The sequence below is a fragment of the Myxocyprinus asiaticus genome, chromosome 33 (assembly GCF_019703515.2).
Source record: "Myxocyprinus asiaticus isolate MX2 ecotype Aquarium Trade chromosome 33, UBuf_Myxa_2, whole genome shotgun sequence".
In the NCBI taxonomy this organism is placed as follows: domain Eukaryota; kingdom Metazoa; phylum Chordata; class Actinopteri; order Cypriniformes; family Catostomidae; genus Myxocyprinus; species Myxocyprinus asiaticus.
In genome coordinates, this window is record NC_059376.1 from 26,197 (window position 1) to 44,337 (window position 18,141).

Here is an 18,141-nt window from a genome sequence, read left to right on the forward strand (position 1 = left end):
ATGAAAACACAAAATTGTACCTTATTAAAAGTATTCCCAGGGTACGCCCCAATGACAAAGCAGTTTTGATCCTATGGGGCGCTAAAAATATCTTAAAGAAACTGGCTTACAAATATGTAGATTTTACAAATATGCAATTTTATTTATAAACTTTCTTTTACAAAGAGAATTACTTGAAATGCATTACATCATCTCACAACAGTAGGTGTGAGTCGACAATTAATTGTTCATCGCACATAAAAGCTCATCAGACAGTACTCAACAAATATAATCAGAGGTATAAAACAGTATTTTAAAACAGTAACGCCTTTAAAAAATTTTAACAGGAATACAAGAAATTGTCTATACTGTAGAATCCTTACAAATCAAATCAGAAAAATAAAAGAACTGTTATACATTGATATACAGCTAATTAAACAGGCTATATCATGTGCTGCACATTGAGGTTTACAGCATAGGGTTCTTCAGCAAGAATACCTAGTGCTAATAAATAATTTGTCATCAACACTGTAGGTATCTAGTGCCTGGTAATCAACCTCCTCACCTGGTGAGAGGACAGTCCATTCATTCTCATATTTCACACAGTATGAATAATAATGTTGACAAAATGATTCAAGAATTCACAGCTTGCCACACAATAACCAGTCTGTGTCCATGTTAAGAATGTACTTAATCTGAAAAAACAATGGAACAACTTCTGCATGCAGGTGACCCACAGTAAACGCATCTTTAACACAATATTTGACATCATTAATCTCTACTTCTGTTACTCGCTGAAGCTGTTTGCCTACAATTGACATGGCTGTACTTGTAAATATCTTCATTTGTGTTGAACAAAAGTCTTACAGGTTTGGAAAGACATGAGGGTGAGTAATCAATGACAGAATTTTCAGTTTAGGGTGAACTGTCCATTTAATAAATAGGATAAAGTTTAAAAAAAGTCAATTACTAAGATGGTCTTCAACGAGAGATTCTTCTCTAGCTTCTTTGTGCGGCTTTGCTAAAGGAGATTTCCCTTGCTCAAGCTGTAGCACACTGGATGCAATGTTTCCAAAATTTTCTTGAAAGTGCCGGCAGAGATTAACAGATTTATACAGGAAACCAATTTCTTGATAAAGCTGAAATTAGTAAAAAAGACACAAGCATAAGAAAATCAGGATTTTATACAATTTTAGTGTCCTACATGTTAACGGGTTTGTGTACTTGTATAATTTGCACACTGACCCCTGATGGACTCTTCATGAATGGATATTTGTTGACAAAATCTTCAACAGTCATCCCACCAGTAATCTCCTTCCGCCTCCCGGCAAAGGTCCTCCTCATTCGCTCTTCAACAATACGAGTATCTGGCTGTGTCTTTCAATATTGGTCCTGTAGGACTTTCACATGTCCCTCTATTGAGGTAGCATCCTCTCCAACAACATCCATGTCCTTGTGCACAGACAAAAACAATCAGGTAGAACATTATTTCTAATTTCTAGGCAAGAAAATTAAGAAAATGTTTGCATCTTGTCACTTGTTATAATGATAAATTTGAGAACAATACACTGGTAACAAGTAACATTGTAAAAAGATTATAAATATATTCTCTCACCACAGGCCTTGTAATTTGTTTGCAAGTGCTTTTTTCAGGTTGCAGAGACTTTTTTGAATGACCAAACTTCTGTTTAAGTCTTTTCACTTCTTCAACATCAGCCAAAGGTGTCCGCTCAAACTTGCGTTTCTGAGACATGTGCCATGTGTGCTATTTAAAATAATATTTGAAAAAAAAAAAAAAAAAAAATGACACAAAATAACAAACTGTATCAACAGAACCAAGAGTAGGATATTAAGATTTACTTGTCTACTTACATATCCATTGCCCTCTTTGTCCTTTAAAAAGGGATACCTCAGAGTCAGGGCCTTCGCCACTTGAACATACTCTTCATTAGTCGAATACCTGCAAATTTTGGTTTAAAATGTTATTAAAATGTAACCCATTAAGACCTTGGCACAGTTAATGGGGAATACTTACATACTGTACCAAGCCATGCTTTCATACAATGTTCTTATAATTTTGATCCCTATTTGATGCTGAAAGTTTGCTTTGTTTTTGGTCCAATTAAGCAATGCAATGTTACAGGGATACATAAAGTACAACAAATACTGTAAAGTACTAGTTCTTACTACTGAAAAGACAAATGAATACATTCATTTACAAACAAAACTAACTTCAGAAGTTTTCCAAACAAGTTTTACTTGAAATATGTGCCCTAACCTTTTCTTGATCATCTTAGTTGTCAACTCATACACTGTTGTCAGTTCATACATCTTAAAGGGTTAGTTCACGCAAAAAAGGAAATTCTGTCATTAAATACTCGCCCTCATGTCGTTCCAAACCTGTAAGACTTTCGTTCATCTTCGGACCACAAATGAAGATATTTTAATGAAATCTGAGAACTTTCTGTCCCTCAATTGACAGCTACGCAACTACCACATTCAAGGCCCTCTAACGCTCTAACGTTAACCTAGATAAATGTGCGCTATTATTAGACACACATCCAAGTGTTTGTGGGGAGTGTGGAAGCTAAAGTATAGCGTGCTTTACTGCATGACATAGAGGCGCCGGCGCAATCACTTGCATTTTTCCTGATAACAGCGGAAACAACTTAAAATACTCCGTCATTTTTGGTCACACAGATAAGAGTGATACATCATTCGAAAGTCTACTTTTATTTGTGTAAACTCACAATAACAAGAAAACGTTGTGCCTTTGTAAAAGAAAGAAAACAAACAGGATGCGCTTTCTGCCATCTTGGTCTCTGTGAACTTGAGTGAGTCAAAACAATAAACCAAATCTCAGTGTATACTTGAGCGCTGATTAGGCTATGTATTGTATATAGGTAATTAAAGGCTCATTATTATGATTTATAAGGCTTATTAATATACACGTGCGATTGGTCGACTAATCACTTAAATTAATGACTACTAATCGACTAGAAAAATCTTTAGTTGAGGGCAGCCCTAGTAAAGACATCATTAAAGTAATCCATGTGACTCCAGTGGTTTAACCTTAAATTTATTTACAACATAATTTACCACTTTATTTACAAAATATTAATCTTGAACACGTTTACGCAACGTCTGCTCTCGCGTCAATACAACATGTATGCGTTGTGGTGCTGTCATGAACGCACGCTGGATATTAATATTTTGTAAATGTAGTGGTAGATTATGTTCATAAATTGAGGTTAAACCAGTGGAGACACATGGATTACTTTAATCATGTCTTTCCTACCTTTCTTGAAAATGCTAGTTGTGTAAGCGGTCAATGGAGGGACAGAAAGCTTTTAGATTTCATTAAAAATATCTTCATTTGTGTTCTGGAGATGAATGAGAGTCTTACGGGTTTGGAATGACATGGGGGCGAGTAATGGCAGAATTGTATTTTTGGGTGAACTGACCCTCTAATAAATGGTTACAGAGTAAGGGCCAGATTTACTAAACAAGGCAAATAAGTGTGAGAGCGCAGTTCCAAAAAAGCGCCGATGGGAGTGGAAAGTTTTGCGTGTGATCTACTGACGACGTGCAAATTAAAGAACACAGACGCCGCCGGATCATTCCCATAATGACCAACGCAATCTACCAGTGGTTTAAGACCTGCTTTTTTTGGGCGGTAAATAATGGCGCAAACACCAGTAAATTGATGAGCGCAAACCTTAGTAAATCACCTTGACTGATTCATTTAAATACTCTCCTCCCATAAATTTTGCGTCTGAAAGGGAAACTCCTACAAATGCATATGCAATAAGGTCAGCCGCAAAAAGAACTGTGCCCACGCCTTTTCAGCGCTAATTCTTCACTGCGTGTCTTTAGTAAATCCTGACAGCAGTTTTTTAATGCCAAAAGAGGGTTTGCGCTGGTGCAGGCTGTTAGTAAAGCTGGCCCTTTATGTAAAAAATTGTTATGTACTAGGCACACTGGGCACCCTGCTTTTTCACCATGTCAAAGAGTCTGTTATCTGATCTGTTTAAGTAGTGTTTTCTGTTTATATTGTTGACAAAGAAAATGGCAGAAATTTCAAAACATCTCTAATACTTAATGTTCTAGATGCAAGAAATGAATTAAGCACTAGTATAATTACAGTAAATGAATATGGGGAAGCAAAGGAAAAACCCCAGCTTCTTTAAGATTTACTTTAAGAATAGTTCCCTGAAAACAAATGAAACATTATTAAATAGCAACAACCTTGCTCCAGCTGAAGACTGCAAAAGGCATTCTGCAGGCACAGGTTCAAGCGTTATCACCGTTTCCTTCATCTGTTGGACAAATCTAAGGAATTTTGCCTGCTTCTTAAAAGATCCCTCAAACAGGAATGAAACCATTGACTCCGTCAGACCAACGTCAACAGTCTCTCCATCCACATCATTGTCTATAATATAAAAGAGATAATGACAAGTACAATTTAATTACCCGTCAATTAGAAACATGCACTAAACCAGTGTTTTTGAGGCTGGAACACTGCCTGTCAGATAAAGTATACACACACAAAAATGGTAACCTGTGGGGAACACTTTACAGGGCTAACAAATAAATTCTGAAATGAAAAAAAAAAAAAAAAAAAAAAAGATTAAAATAGAGATTAAAATAATAAAACATGAAAATGACATGAACCCAGAAGTAACATACAGCTGAATTTAACAATTGCAGTGACGTAATTCCAAACAGAAGTCCAAATGGCAATCAGTGATTAAACAGGACACAGCTTTGGCATCACTGTTATTTTTGTTAGTGGATAATGCGAATAAAAACCTAAAAAGTCTTTGCATTTATTTTGGATGATAAAGTGGACTGTTACAATCGTCTTTTTTTATATCAAATATTATTTTTTATATCATCAAGTGTGTTTGTAACAAATCAATAAAATATTCGTACCGTTTCTGTGCTGTCCATTTTACTTAAAATATGAATTACTTGATTTTCCGTTTGATGTATACAGTATACAGTATACTGTATATGCGTTTATGTACACATGGTTCTTTTGAAGAGAATATTTAAGACTGATGCACAAGACATATTCATTGGGCTGGGTATGAGGGATTGTGGTCTCCAGTCAGTGTGCAAGTATTGTCACTGTGTGCTGCCATCAGCAAATGTGGGGTACTCCACTGCCATGCCATCCGGGGGCCATAGAGAGATTCACACCTGCTGAGATTTCTTGATCTCTCCAGGATCATTTGCTTCAACAAGATCAGATGGAGCCAGGGTAGTCCCAACAGTTTGTAATCTGGGAAAATCAGTTTCCAGTGCACTGCTGTGGTGTGTTTTTCGCTGCCAATCCCAGATTTTCACATCTTTTTCTCACACCATATTCCCTATTCTTGAACCCCATTGAGCAACTCTTTTCAGCATGTCGGTGGAAAGTACATAACCAGAATCAACACCAACAGGAAAAACTTCAAGCAACAGAACAGGCTTGTGATGACATTGATTTAGACTCTTCTGAGGGGTGGATGAAGCACTCCAGTGGGCATTTTCCCTGCTGCTTGGCCTGTTGCATTTTAACAGGAAGGAGTTAAGATGCAAGAAGAGGAAAAGAAGACGCATAATATTAGAACTGAGAAGCGGTGAGACAATTGCACCACTAGGCAGTATTATTATAGTTTTAGATTTTTATTTAGTTTTTTTTTAATTTATATTCAATTTGTCATTACAATTTAGTTTAGTTTTCACAGATTGTCTGTTAGTTTTAGTTTAGTTTTCACAGTGTTTTGTAGTTTGAGTTGGTATAGTCAGGGCCAGGGGCATTGCTAGGGTTGGAAGAGATCAGAGCAGGGGTTAAATTGGGCTGGTACAGTCCGGAACAGTGTTCCGGCACCTTCGATTCCAAAAGAAAAAAATGCTTGTTTGTCAAACAATTCCATTTATTCTATCTATCTACATTCCGCGTGGATACAAAAATGGTGGGGAGTGTGGAGTGGATTTATTTTCTAAAAACAAAATGTTTTCTGGCAAATATAGGTACAGGGTACAGTGGGATTCACTAGTGAAAATATATATATATGAAAATATTTTATAAATTAATGCAAATGTTTTCATCACAAATAACATTATCATTATATTTTGAGTAAAAAGTTGTTTGTAGAAAGTGTTTGTTTCCCCCGTTAAGAACAATGTGCATTTATTATTAAACTGTAACATCACTGGATATAATTTTAGCATGTTCTATAAGATGATCCCCTACCTAGGGCAAGAAGAAGGTAACTTGTCCCGGCTTTCATCTAATGAAAAACACTAAACCAAATATTCCATGTAATTATGCATTTTCACAATTCAGTTGAATAATGACAAACATAAATAATGACAGAGAAATCATTATCTCAGTAAAATGTATTCATCTGAAAGAACAAATTACTTCTATTAATTATTTACCATACTGGCCTATTAATAAATCCATATTTAGACACCCATGTATTTGTTTAAACTTTATTATTTACAATTTTTTGTTTTATTCTTATTATTTTCTTTATAATATTATTTTCTTTTTCTAAGTACATTTTGAAATGCATTCAAATGTGTAATGACTGGTAGTGTGTACTACACCAACACCTTCAATGTTCTGATATATTCTGATATTCTTTAAACAAACACAATTAATCACACAAGTAATAAAAGGATGTGGTGCTAAACTGATTTAAAAAAATTTGAAATTAGAAATATTTATTTGTTTACATGGCATGAAGATAAATGACATACTCTCGTGTATTTACATTGTGTTGATGTCTATTCACTTGTTAACTTAAAAATAATCATAATCACTGATGTAACTGTAGCTTCATATTAGCAATAAATCACTTTTCTTTGTGAATTGGTTCAGAAATAACATTCTCATTGATAGCCAGTTGCTAGAAATGTTCCCTTTCAACATTTTCCCAAAAGTATCATTTTGAGGCCACTCCATTTTCATTTCTGTTGATATTAAGATTTTTTTAAAAGGAGAGCAAACTCTATGTGATCCAATGTCTTGGAGTTTAAAGATGTTCTCAGTTCAAAGAACCGCTTTTACTGATGACAAGTTTATTAACCACTTTGTTTATAATTGTTTCATTAGAAAAACGATTACAGCATATACTTTTCAATGAATGGATACTGTATTTATAAGATCATTGGAGTTTGGTTTGGCCTCTTCCCCATAAATGTATTGACTATAAAAATTTGCGAGATGTCTTTTAAAATAGTACACAAATGCTCTCCCTGTAATAGTATGTTTCCTATATTGAAAAAATCAAGAAAAATTTTACTTTTTGTAACAAAGATGAGATGATGAAACACCTTATTTTTGGTAAATGTGTTTGAGCAAATAGCCTCTCAGAAAAATCTGACACATGTATTCATGTTTTTGATATTATTATTTTTGTTTATTTTAACAACAAAAACTCAGAGATTCAATATATTGTCCATTTATTTATTAATTTTGGATAAGTTTCCATTTATAAGTGTACATTCTATTTGGTTTTATTTTAATTCTTATTGTGATGAGGAGGAGGGCGGGCCGTTAGGATGGACGCCTGGTGCTGAGTTACCAAATCATCCAGGAGAGGGATAAAGACGAGCCGGTGACGCCAGTTCGGGAGTGAGAAGGAGGTGCACACAGCCGCTAAACATGTGCGTTATGATTTTGTTATGCTGAAAAGCAGTTTTATGTTGTGTTGAATTAAAAGTCTTTTGGTTGTAAACCCGGTTCCTGCTTCCTCCTTTACGATGAGCAAGAGACCTGACTGCCACACTTATGATAAAAAAAATCTTTAAAATCTCTACGAATACTGTTGATATATAACCACTCATAATTGTTTCCCTATGGCTGTTGTGTTTTATTAATTTTAATTTTTATTTTTTGCATTATGCAACTACTGTAAGAATTCAGACTGTTATTGGCATTAATAAAATTAAATAAATAATTGAGTTAGCTAGCTAGCTTGCTGTGCTCAAATATGTATAGGTAAGTAACGTTACAGTAACTAATGTTGTCAGACAGCTAGCTGGCTTTATCAAACCTAAATAAAACTATTTCTAATATCTAGCTTACAAGAACATTGTTCCGTTACAATGTACATGTAGTTATAAATACATTTATAACGTATTTCATTGAATAACGTTAATTAATTTTCCCTCAAATAATGTCAAAGTTCAAACTACAGCTTAAACTTACCAGGTCACATTGTAAACTGTTCACAATTCAGCACAGAAGTCAGACATACAATCTAAATTTCGCTGAACAGTGCATAATACCTGGTTTTGAATGAATATTACCTCATCAGGTCTTTGAAACAATGAAACCTGCCAAGTGACAACAGTCCCACCTGTCTGGAACAGGTAGTGTTCAGCAACTTGCTAAAAATGTGAGGGCTTTAAAACACAGCTGACATTCGTTTCTGCAGTGAACTGAATGAAGTAATAATCTACCACGGGCATTGCCCATTGCTTTTCATTACAGGCAAACAAAGTCATTCAGCATGTTTTATTTGAGAATTAAAATGTGTGAATCTTCAAGAAAGATCAGGGGCTTGGGACAGTACATCAGAGTCTTGATAGAAGACATGGATTAAACCACTTATGGATTACTTTTATGCTGCCTTTATGTGCTTTTTGGAGCTTCAAAGTTTTTGACCCTGTATGGACTTACAGAGCTGAAATATTCTTCTAAAAGTCTTTGTTCATGTTCTGCTGAAGAAAGAAAGTCATACACATCTGGGATGGCATGAGGGTGAATAAATGATGAGAGAATTATATTTGTGGGTGAACTATCCCTTTATCTTTGTGAGGTTTTAAAGTGATGATTTTATTTTAGGATGTGTGTCAGAGCTCATTTCATGACCACTGGTGGGAAAAGCAATAGTAAAGAAAATGACAGAAATTTTAGATAACATTTGTTAAGGTTATAAAAAAGTAAAAGTTAACTTAATGTTATGATGTGAAAGTGTATATAAGAAAATATAAAAAAATATTTTTATATATATTTTCTAGAGTATATTTTTTCCTCTGTCCCACTTTACCAAGTACTGCTTCAAATAATCTGGGATTTGGTCAAAAGAGGGTCTTCAAAAGGGGGTCTTCCCAGTGTTGAATATTTCTTCACAGGTATAATGTTAGTTTATGTGGCGTTTGGATCATAATTCAAAGTGTCAAGAAATGTAACATTTTCAAAAGTGTCCCACTTTGCCTATATTTACCCTAGTATATCAAAAACTAAAACTAAAATGAATTATTGATCATTTTTGTTTTATTTTAGTTCGTTTTGGAGTTATGAAAAAGTATTTTAGTTTAATTTCAGATTAGTTTTCAGTTTAGTTTTTGCTTAAATGAATATTTCACCTAAAATAAAAATGATTATTACTCGTCCTCACGTCATTACAAAACCCCCACACTTAAACTTTGTGTGTTTGTGTGTACACGTGTTGCTGTTAAGAATAGTGCTGAACTAACAAATGTTGACAAATTTTCATGTGAACACACACATGAGTAAAGTTTACGCTCAATACGGTATGAATGAGTGTCTCTTATGAACTCTCATTAACCCATCAGAGATTTGGGTCTGTTTCACACACAAAGATATTGTTTGACTTCAGAATACTTGGAATATAAAGCATCAGTTGTCTGAACTACTTTTGATACATTTACATCCTGTTTGAGTCACTATTCATTTCATGGAGAGAGAGAAAAAAGAAAGAAAGAAAGAAAATTCTACAATTTCTCCTTTTGTGTTTCACAGAAGAAACAATACCATACAGGTTTGGAACAACATGACGGTGAGTAAATGACATCATTTTTAAGTGTGCTTGAATGAAGTGTGGAGATTGCAACACAATGTACACTAGCGAGTCAAATGTGCGTTTTAAAATGGGCACACAAAAATATAAAATAAAAATAACGATTTTAGAAATTCATCAGTCTGGATCTAACAGGACAGAGAGAGCGCACAGCACAGATGGACAACAAAAAGAGCTCAATCTCCAGCTAATCACACCTTTGAGAAGTGCTGCAGAAAGTATTTAATGAAACTTCATCTGAAAATGACTGACTGCTCTAATGCATGAATGAATTTAGTTAAATTAAAGTATCAATTTCATGTTATGGCATTTTATTTGAAATAAATAAGACAGTGTAAAAGGTGTTCATTATGTCAATTAAAAGGCAATATTGAATATGATAAGATTTTTGAATAGAGTTTAATTTTTGTTCTAATTGTTGAGATTGTAGTCTTGATTTCGCAGTTTTAGAAATATGTTACATGTTTCTGAAATAAGTTTAAGAAAATGTTTTTCTGCAATTGGGAAATCTGCTTGCCAATCTAAGTGTGAAACGGGACAAAAGTTACTAAGATACAGAAGTGTCAGAGTGAGGGGTAAATTCTGATTGGTTGAGATGATTATGAGGCTGTTCAACAGGTCACAAGTAAAGTTATAGACTTGTGTCACTGTTCACTTCACTCACTTTAGTTTGTTTCACAGAGCATTGAGAAAGATGGAGCTGTATGTCCTCATTCTCACATTTACTGTGCTTGTTTCTTCTGAGGTCAATGGTAAGTGAAGATTTACAGTTTTACCAGTGAATGACCTTATAAACACTATGCAAGAAATGTTAAAAAATGAATTTTTGTTTGATCTTTAAATGAAATGTATAAGTGACTGTAAATATTTGTAATTAATCATGACACAGTTTTCATTCCTGACTGTCTAGAGGGTTTGACATTTATATCACAATACAAATATTGGGTAATCATTCAGTAAATAATAACAATCATCATAAGTTGGTTATAAGTAGACCCACTGAACATTTCTTAATATGTTAAATAAATTGTTACATAAAGAACGTTTATATGGTTTGAAATGATAGTAAAATGTTGTAAATCACTGTAATATTACTATTATGCAGTAAATCTTTTATTCTGTTGTTCTTTCTCAATGATGAACTGTATATTGGTATTTCTTTTGTTTCAGTTGTACATGAGGATATTGCTATAACTGTAGTCTCTAACACTCCTCAGCAAGAGGATATGTATGGATTTGATGGAGAAGAGATGTACCATTCAGACTTCGCAAGACAACAAGAAGTATATTCATTACCAGACTTTGCAGATCCCATCAGCTGTCCTACATGTTATGATGGATCTGTTGCTAACCAACAAATTGCTAAACAAAACTTAGACATCTGCATTAAAGCTTACAAAAATCCACCACCGCAAATGGGTAAGGCATGAACTGAATCTAACTCTATTTGAATATTTAAAGATTTATTTCTATTTAATTTTACTCTGTGTGATAGCTGTTGCAATGTAGCCACCATTGTCATCAAAATATGATTATTCTAAGTAATGTGACCTTGATATTTTTGTTTTCTGTATGTATTAAACAACATGTAATGAAAAAGTTTAGTTTACAGAATAGCACTGCAGCATCTCTGTGTGTTCATAGACCCCCCCCAGACTTCCATCTATGCTAAGTATGATATTGTGCTGCGTGAGAGGAACAACCTCATCTGTCATGTGACTGGATTCTTCCCTCCCTACCTCAATATCTCATGGACTAAGAACAATGAGATTGTAACAGAGGCCAGTCTGAGTCAGTATCGTCCAAATAAAGATGGCACATTCAACATCTTCTCCACTTTGACGATGACTCCTATGGAAGGAGACATTTACAGCTGCACTGTGAATCACATGTCCCTCAAGGATCAACCTCAGACCAAAACATGGGGTGAGTGTGCAGTTTCATATAGATTAAATTCTAGATTCCTCTGAACCCATACTTTTCCATTTGTTTTGTTCAACTTGATGAGTTCAAACAACAGCAATCATTTCTTGAAACAAATCAGAGCAGTGTTACAAAAGCATCAGTCACTGTAAAGACACCAGGAATTAAGGATAAATTACAATGAGTCTGTACACATTCCTGTTAAAATGCATCTGGTCAGCTGTTATCACATTCATGCATCTAAAGTATTCTGTGTTTATTTGTTTCCCAGAAGTTGACGTTGCTCTTCCCAGTGTTGGTCCAGCGGTTTTCTGTGGAGTGGGTCTGACTCTTGGGCTGCTGGGAGTCGCTGTTGGGACTTTCTTTCTCATTAAAGGAAACAACTGCAACTGAAAACCCCCATATGAACGCTTTAAAAAGACATTGTGATTACACTGTAAATCATTCTGTAAACAAAGACTGTTTAACTTGGCAACAGTGCGTTATCCTGCGCTTCATTTTGTTTTTTAATTCTCAATTTTTCAGATGACAGACAACATTCTAGATGTTAAAGATACAAATAAAAGCATAAACCTGAATGTACCGGCATTAATATTACTCCATAGTACTAGAAATGTTGCAGTGAACATTATACTGTATGTGCTTTCTATGTAACTCCATACATGCTTATCCACTGTTTCACTAATATCCCAGTTGCAGTTTGTCATGAGTAATTTTATAATTGTAATAATCTGAGTTTTTTCTGTCTTGTTCATTGCTAAATGTTCTTTAAAATGTCATTACATACAAGCACCCGATTTTTCTCACACAAAATTATTTTATTACAGATTTTGTTATGCTTGAAAATAAGGTAGATTAATAACATCTTAAATCTTGAAATGATCCTGTCATTATTTTAATAAATATAAAGTTAATTCCTTTTTCCATTGTCTATATTGTTTGACATTGATTATAAATAAATATTTAACTCTTGTAAATTCACTAATACATTTTTTTGTATTTCATTGTATTATATATACATATAGTATCAACTGTCCTATTTTAAAATAGTTTCAAAACCTTATCAGATGGCACATAACAGAGTAAATGACTCACAAACAGAGAAAGAGGTGTTAAAGCATAGAAGATAAATGGATAAAAGAAAGAGACAGACAAGCAATCAAGTATTGTAGAACCACTTAATATTTTATAGCGGTGATTTAACATCTGAGTTCCTGTTCAAATAATAATTAAAAACTGCTGTTAAAGCAACAATGAAATAAAATTTCATTTGCAGGCATGTAATGATCCTTTCATATAATGAAAATAGCACTGACAACATGATCATACAGTCACAGCCTTAAAACCATCAGTATTAGAAAGTAACAGGGTCACATTTTTAAGATATCGCTATATTTTATAGAAATAAAATTAGTCCTTGTCATTTATGTTTTAAACAGCATAAAACATCTAAAACACAAAACTACAACATATCAGTGCGATTTAATTTGAAAATAGATTTTGTGGCATTTTTAGAGCAAAATATGATAATGTGAATAAATTGCACCTGTATATAACAGTTTTTTTATTTTTTTATTTTTTTTATTCTATTTGTTTTTTTTTTTAATTCTTGTTGCTGTATTGCTGTACACTGGATGTTTCTGTCACCAAGATAAATTCCTTGTATGTAAGCATACTTGGCAATAAAGCTCATTGGGTTCTGTTTATTATTATAATCATTATTCATTATTTTAATAATTTAAGAGGAAACTTCTTATATTTCCACCAAAATTAAATTATGTAATTGAAACTAAATGCTTGGATGTAAATAATCAATAATGTGTAGCTTGTGCTTTCAAAAACTGATATATTCTAAGAAAGTTGAAATCTGCTGCATTCAATCTTGTTTTTCAAAAGCAACTAAATGTAAAACATGTTATACACTTTTATAAAAGGCAAAGTAGTTTGTCCATTAAGAGGGAATTTATGAGTTATCTAAATTTGAATGTACAGAATAAATAAAAATACATAAATTAAATAAAAATCATTATTTAAATTGGACAACCATTCAAACTGATCATTGGACAGTGATTTTGTGTCAAATGAAAGCAGTATTCTGCCTAGTAACAGATGACGCTTGTGTTTGCAGTGTCTGATTGGTCAGTTATGTTGAACGTTCATCTCATTAAGTAAGTGTTATCAGCGTCTACTTCAGTTGAGAGTTCAGAGTGAGAGAAGATGTTAAAGTCAAATCTCTTGTGTTTTCTTCTTATATTGATGCTCTCTGTTTTTACTGGAGGAGGTGAGTACAATACTTAGATATGACACATTCACTATTAGTATAATGATTATTATTTATAGTAGTATGAATAATCCATCACAAACATTGTATTGTTGATATAAACGCATCTGACACATCCGTCATTTTGTTCATTATATTTCAGAGGATGCGTATTTCGGAGGAGGGTTGAGCAGATGCATCTACAGCACCCGTGATTACAGTGACATGGTGTTCATTGATGCTTATTTATTCAATAAAGATAAGGTCATAGAGTTCAACAGCACTGTGGGGAAGTTTGTGGGGTATACTGAGCTTGGAGTGAGAAATGCAGAGAACTGGAATAATAATCCCGACATCATGCAGAAATGGAGAGCTGAGGTGGACAGATTCTGCAAATATAATGCTCAAATCGATGACTCATGTGTCCGTGATAAAACTGGTGAGTAACTCAACACTCTCAACTGAAACTGTGACAGAAATATATCATAACCTCATAATTACTGCAGAATAACATTTAAATGTGTACTCAGTATTTATATCACGAACATTTTACACGAAAGAAGTGAAAGTTTATGATAAAAACATGTTTAAAATGAAACACGAAACAGATCTGCAGTCACAGCATGATGTAAGTGAGGATACAGGGGGAGAATACATTTAGAAATAAAAGTGTTATGTGTTTTTGTGCGAGAATAGTTAGTGTTTGATGTTTAATATTATTTAGAGATTCAGAAGAGTTTGTAATGGTGTGGTGAAGATTGAAGCCTGAACAGTGAGAGGAGAACAAATGCTAAATGTCTAAACTTGTTAATAAGTGTGTTAAAATTACTAGTTTAATGATATCTTGATTACAAAGTAAAATCAGTATTTCTCAGAGTTGTGTATTTTGAAATTGTTTGACCGTGATTCATGTCAACATTATGCGCTTATATCAAAATCACTGCTGTGAATAAATAGTTTACTGAAATAATTGTATGAACTGATGAAATTCAACATTATATTAGGAAAAATGAACATGATAAATGGTGTGGCATTCACTCCAGCTCCAATTTACTTGAATTACTTCAGTTCATATAACTGAATTATGGCTTGTCAGAACAGCTCAACACTTACATGAATCCTCTTGACCCTGCTATTTAAATTACAACAATTTATTTATTTCACTGTCACTAGTTGAGTGACTGAAAGATTTATTCTGCATGAGGCAGGTTACTTTAGAAACCAACTAATTGTAATGATTCAGTGAATTATAGAAATTGTTTCTGCACTTGGTAGAATTTGAGGTGCTATTTAGTTTTGGGTCAAGACAGAATTCAAATGTACAGGCACATAATTTCTGTCTCAACACTCTTCACAGAGGATGAGATCACAACTGTGACATGTATACCCATAATGCACTGATACACTCACAACTAATGGCTCTTTGCTCACATTTAACATTAAACACATGCTGGGACTCTACAATATTAAAATAATATGCCTGTTATTGATATGAGAATATAAATATTAATAATATTCTCATTATCAAACCTCCCTGTATCATTGGGTGTATTCACTCACAGAATAAATCAATCATGTCTTTACTGCAAATAGGATGTTTCAACAATGGCATTGATAACCAAAAGCCTTTGCTTTATAGGTGTCATTCTAAGACCACTGTCATATCAGCCAGTACAACAAAAACTATAAATTATTGAGTGACCCTTTAGTATTATTATGACACCCAGGTCAGAACTTGTGCAAAAAATAACCAAACCGGATTAATTCTTCCAGATTGATTTATTTTATGTTTGCACTAGAAAATTAATTTTCTTTTCAACAGACCAAAAATTCTGTAACATTGTTACATATGATGACAAAAAAAGTATTGTAGAGGGTGTAATTAAGACATCTCTTCTTGATTCAGTGAAACCGACTGTTAAGATCACTTCAGCAAAGCAGCCTCACGGCGGACATCAAGCCATGTTGATGTGCAGCGCGTATGACTTCTACCCACAAAGAATCACAGTGTCCTGGCTGAAAGACGGTAAACCTGTGACCTCTGATGTGACCTCCACTGAGGAGTTGGCTGATGGGGACTGGTACTATCAGATCCACTCGCACCTGGAATACACCCCTAAATCTGGAGAGAAGATTTCCTGTATGGTGGATCACGCCAGCTTCAATAAACCCATGATTGTTGACTGGGGTAAGAGAAATAAACGTACCTCACTGCCACATAAGACATTTCTTTGTTTTGCATTTCATATTTTGACATACAAGCAAAAGAACAAGTAGAAAATAATAGAAAATATGTAAATGGTCCTGTTGTTGCACTCAGACATGCTCAATATTTTACACAGTTGATACTGTAATAACAGAATGATGTTTGCACACAAACAGATCCTTCTCTCCCCGAGTCTGAGAGAAATAAGATTGTTATCGGGGCCTCTGGACTGGTGCTGGGAATCGTCATAGCAGCTGCTGGACTCATTTACTACAAGAAGAAATCAAAAGGTCAGTTCATACAAGAATAATCAGAGTGATATTGATCCGTGTATGTCAAACATGTATTTGTTTCCTGTATTTGTGATTGACACATATTTTATTTTAACAGGGAGGATCCTGGTACCACATTAATGATGCTAGGTTTAATGAAACATTTGAAAACTGGAACAGTAAAATGTTTCTCATTTATCTGTAACACATATTACATGTGCTCTTTGTTTTTAAGAATCCTGTTTAACGATCATAAATAATGAAATACTGAATTTTCAAACTCAGCCACATGATTATTAAATACACAAATTGCAGGTCCTGAAACTGTTTAAATGGGAATGAAGCTTTTCTGAGCTTTTCATTTTTTAAAATTTTTTTTTTACAATGAAAACACAATAGGAATGCAAAAACAGCATGAGTTCTGATACATGTGTTTAACTCACATTTTGGAATCTTTATATAATTGATATTGATATTCTCAAAAACTATTATAAAGAAAACAAACTTCTGTTGATGTAAATAATGTGTGAAATATGTTTGTAGATTATTGCTCTTGCTTCATTTCCAGGATTTCCTGATTAATTTGTTCAGAATTAAAAGAGATTGATAATGCTTAGCATGGTATCATCTGAAAAACATGAATATATTTATTCTGAAGACAGATTAAAAGTAAATGCCTGCAAACACATAGGCATTATGTTTAATATAAAAAATCCTATTTTTATAGATAATGATATGGGTCTGTCAGATTTATTTTAATGTAACTGTAATGACCCCAACAGGACTCTTTAATTTTGCATTTATTGTCTGATTTAATTCTTCTTCCTTATTATCCTAGCAATTACGCTTGCATAATGATTGATGCTTCAAAACATCCACAACAACATTTGTTATTTCTTATGTAAATTTAAGCTTCAAATAAATATTTTTAGGCTTTACAAAGTTGAAGTGTGGTTATTTATGGATGTGGTGTTTAAATTCTTTATAGTGGAAAAATATCCCAGTCCTCTATTTTAGATTCTTTCAGCAGTTAGTTCTGGTCATCTAATTAGATTGGCCAAGTGGCGTTCCAATAGCAGGGATATTTACTGTTTGTATCAATCTGCTTGTCTGTGTTTAATACATTCCAGACCAGAGTTTGTGAGCAGAGTGGATGCAAAGAGCTGTGTGACTTTGCTTGGAGCAAAAAATAGTCTATTTTTTATGTCTTGCTCAAGATTGCATGCTTTCTCTCACTAGTAAGCAATGGAGTGAGAAAACCTAGATCTGAGTGATAACAGAACACTTTGTGAGGGAACAACTCCACTCACATTTACTTTTGCAGTCGATAAATTGCTTGGCGACATGAAAAGCTTAGTCTTTCACTAAACATACTTTTTCCTATGCAATAACAATATCTCTTATATGGAATTGAACAGTAGTCTAGTTCTGATCATGTTTCAGTGATTAGAAACAGGGCAGTGGTGGCTCAGCAGTTAAGGCTCTGGGTTACTGATCAGGAGGTCAGGGGTTCAAGCCCCAGCACTGCCAAGATGCCACTGTTGGACCCTTGAGCAAGGCCCTTGACCCTATCTGGTCCAGGGGTGCTGTAACATGGTTGACCCTGCACTCTGACCCCAGCTTGGCTGGGATATGTGAAAAAGAAAAGAATTTCACTGTGAATGTGTGATAAAT

The 18,141-nt window shown here is 34.0% G+C and overlaps 2 protein-coding genes and 1 long non-coding RNA gene across 3 annotated transcripts; 2 read left to right on the forward strand and 1 right to left on the reverse strand.

The window, feature by feature from the left end:
- Nucleotides 1-232: 232 nt before the first annotated feature.
- LOC127423996 (uncharacterized) lies at nt 233-1,882 on the reverse strand. Its single transcript, XR_007894405.1, has 4 exons — nt 1,852-1,882; nt 1,595-1,744; nt 1,225-1,431; nt 233-1,118 (listed from the first exon to the last, which is right to left on the reverse strand). It is a non-coding gene; the product is annotated as an uncharacterized LOC127423996 (long non-coding RNA).
- An 8,519-nt stretch (nt 1,883-10,401) lies between these two features.
- On the forward strand, nt 10,402-12,710 carry LOC127423995 (HLA class II histocompatibility antigen, DP alpha 1 chain-like). The gene is made up of 4 exons (XM_051668735.1): nt 10,402-10,558; nt 10,977-11,225; nt 11,451-11,732; nt 12,001-12,710. Exons 1-4 carry the CDS (start codon nt 10,501-10,503, stop codon nt 12,120-12,122), a joined length of 711 nt encoding a protein of 236 aa, XP_051524695.1. The 5' UTR covers nt 10,402-10,500; the 3' UTR covers nt 12,123-12,710.
- A 1,173-nt stretch (nt 12,711-13,883) lies between these two features.
- Nucleotides 13,884-17,409, forward strand: LOC127423994 (H-2 class II histocompatibility antigen, E-S beta chain-like). Its single transcript, XM_051668734.1, has 5 exons — nt 13,884-14,010; nt 14,153-14,428; nt 15,896-16,177; nt 16,372-16,485; nt 16,586-17,409. Exons 1-5 carry the CDS (start codon nt 13,947-13,949, stop codon nt 16,606-16,608), a joined length of 759 nt encoding a protein of 252 aa, XP_051524694.1. The 5' UTR covers nt 13,884-13,946; the 3' UTR covers nt 16,609-17,409.
- Nucleotides 17,410-18,141: the final 732 nt, after the last annotated feature.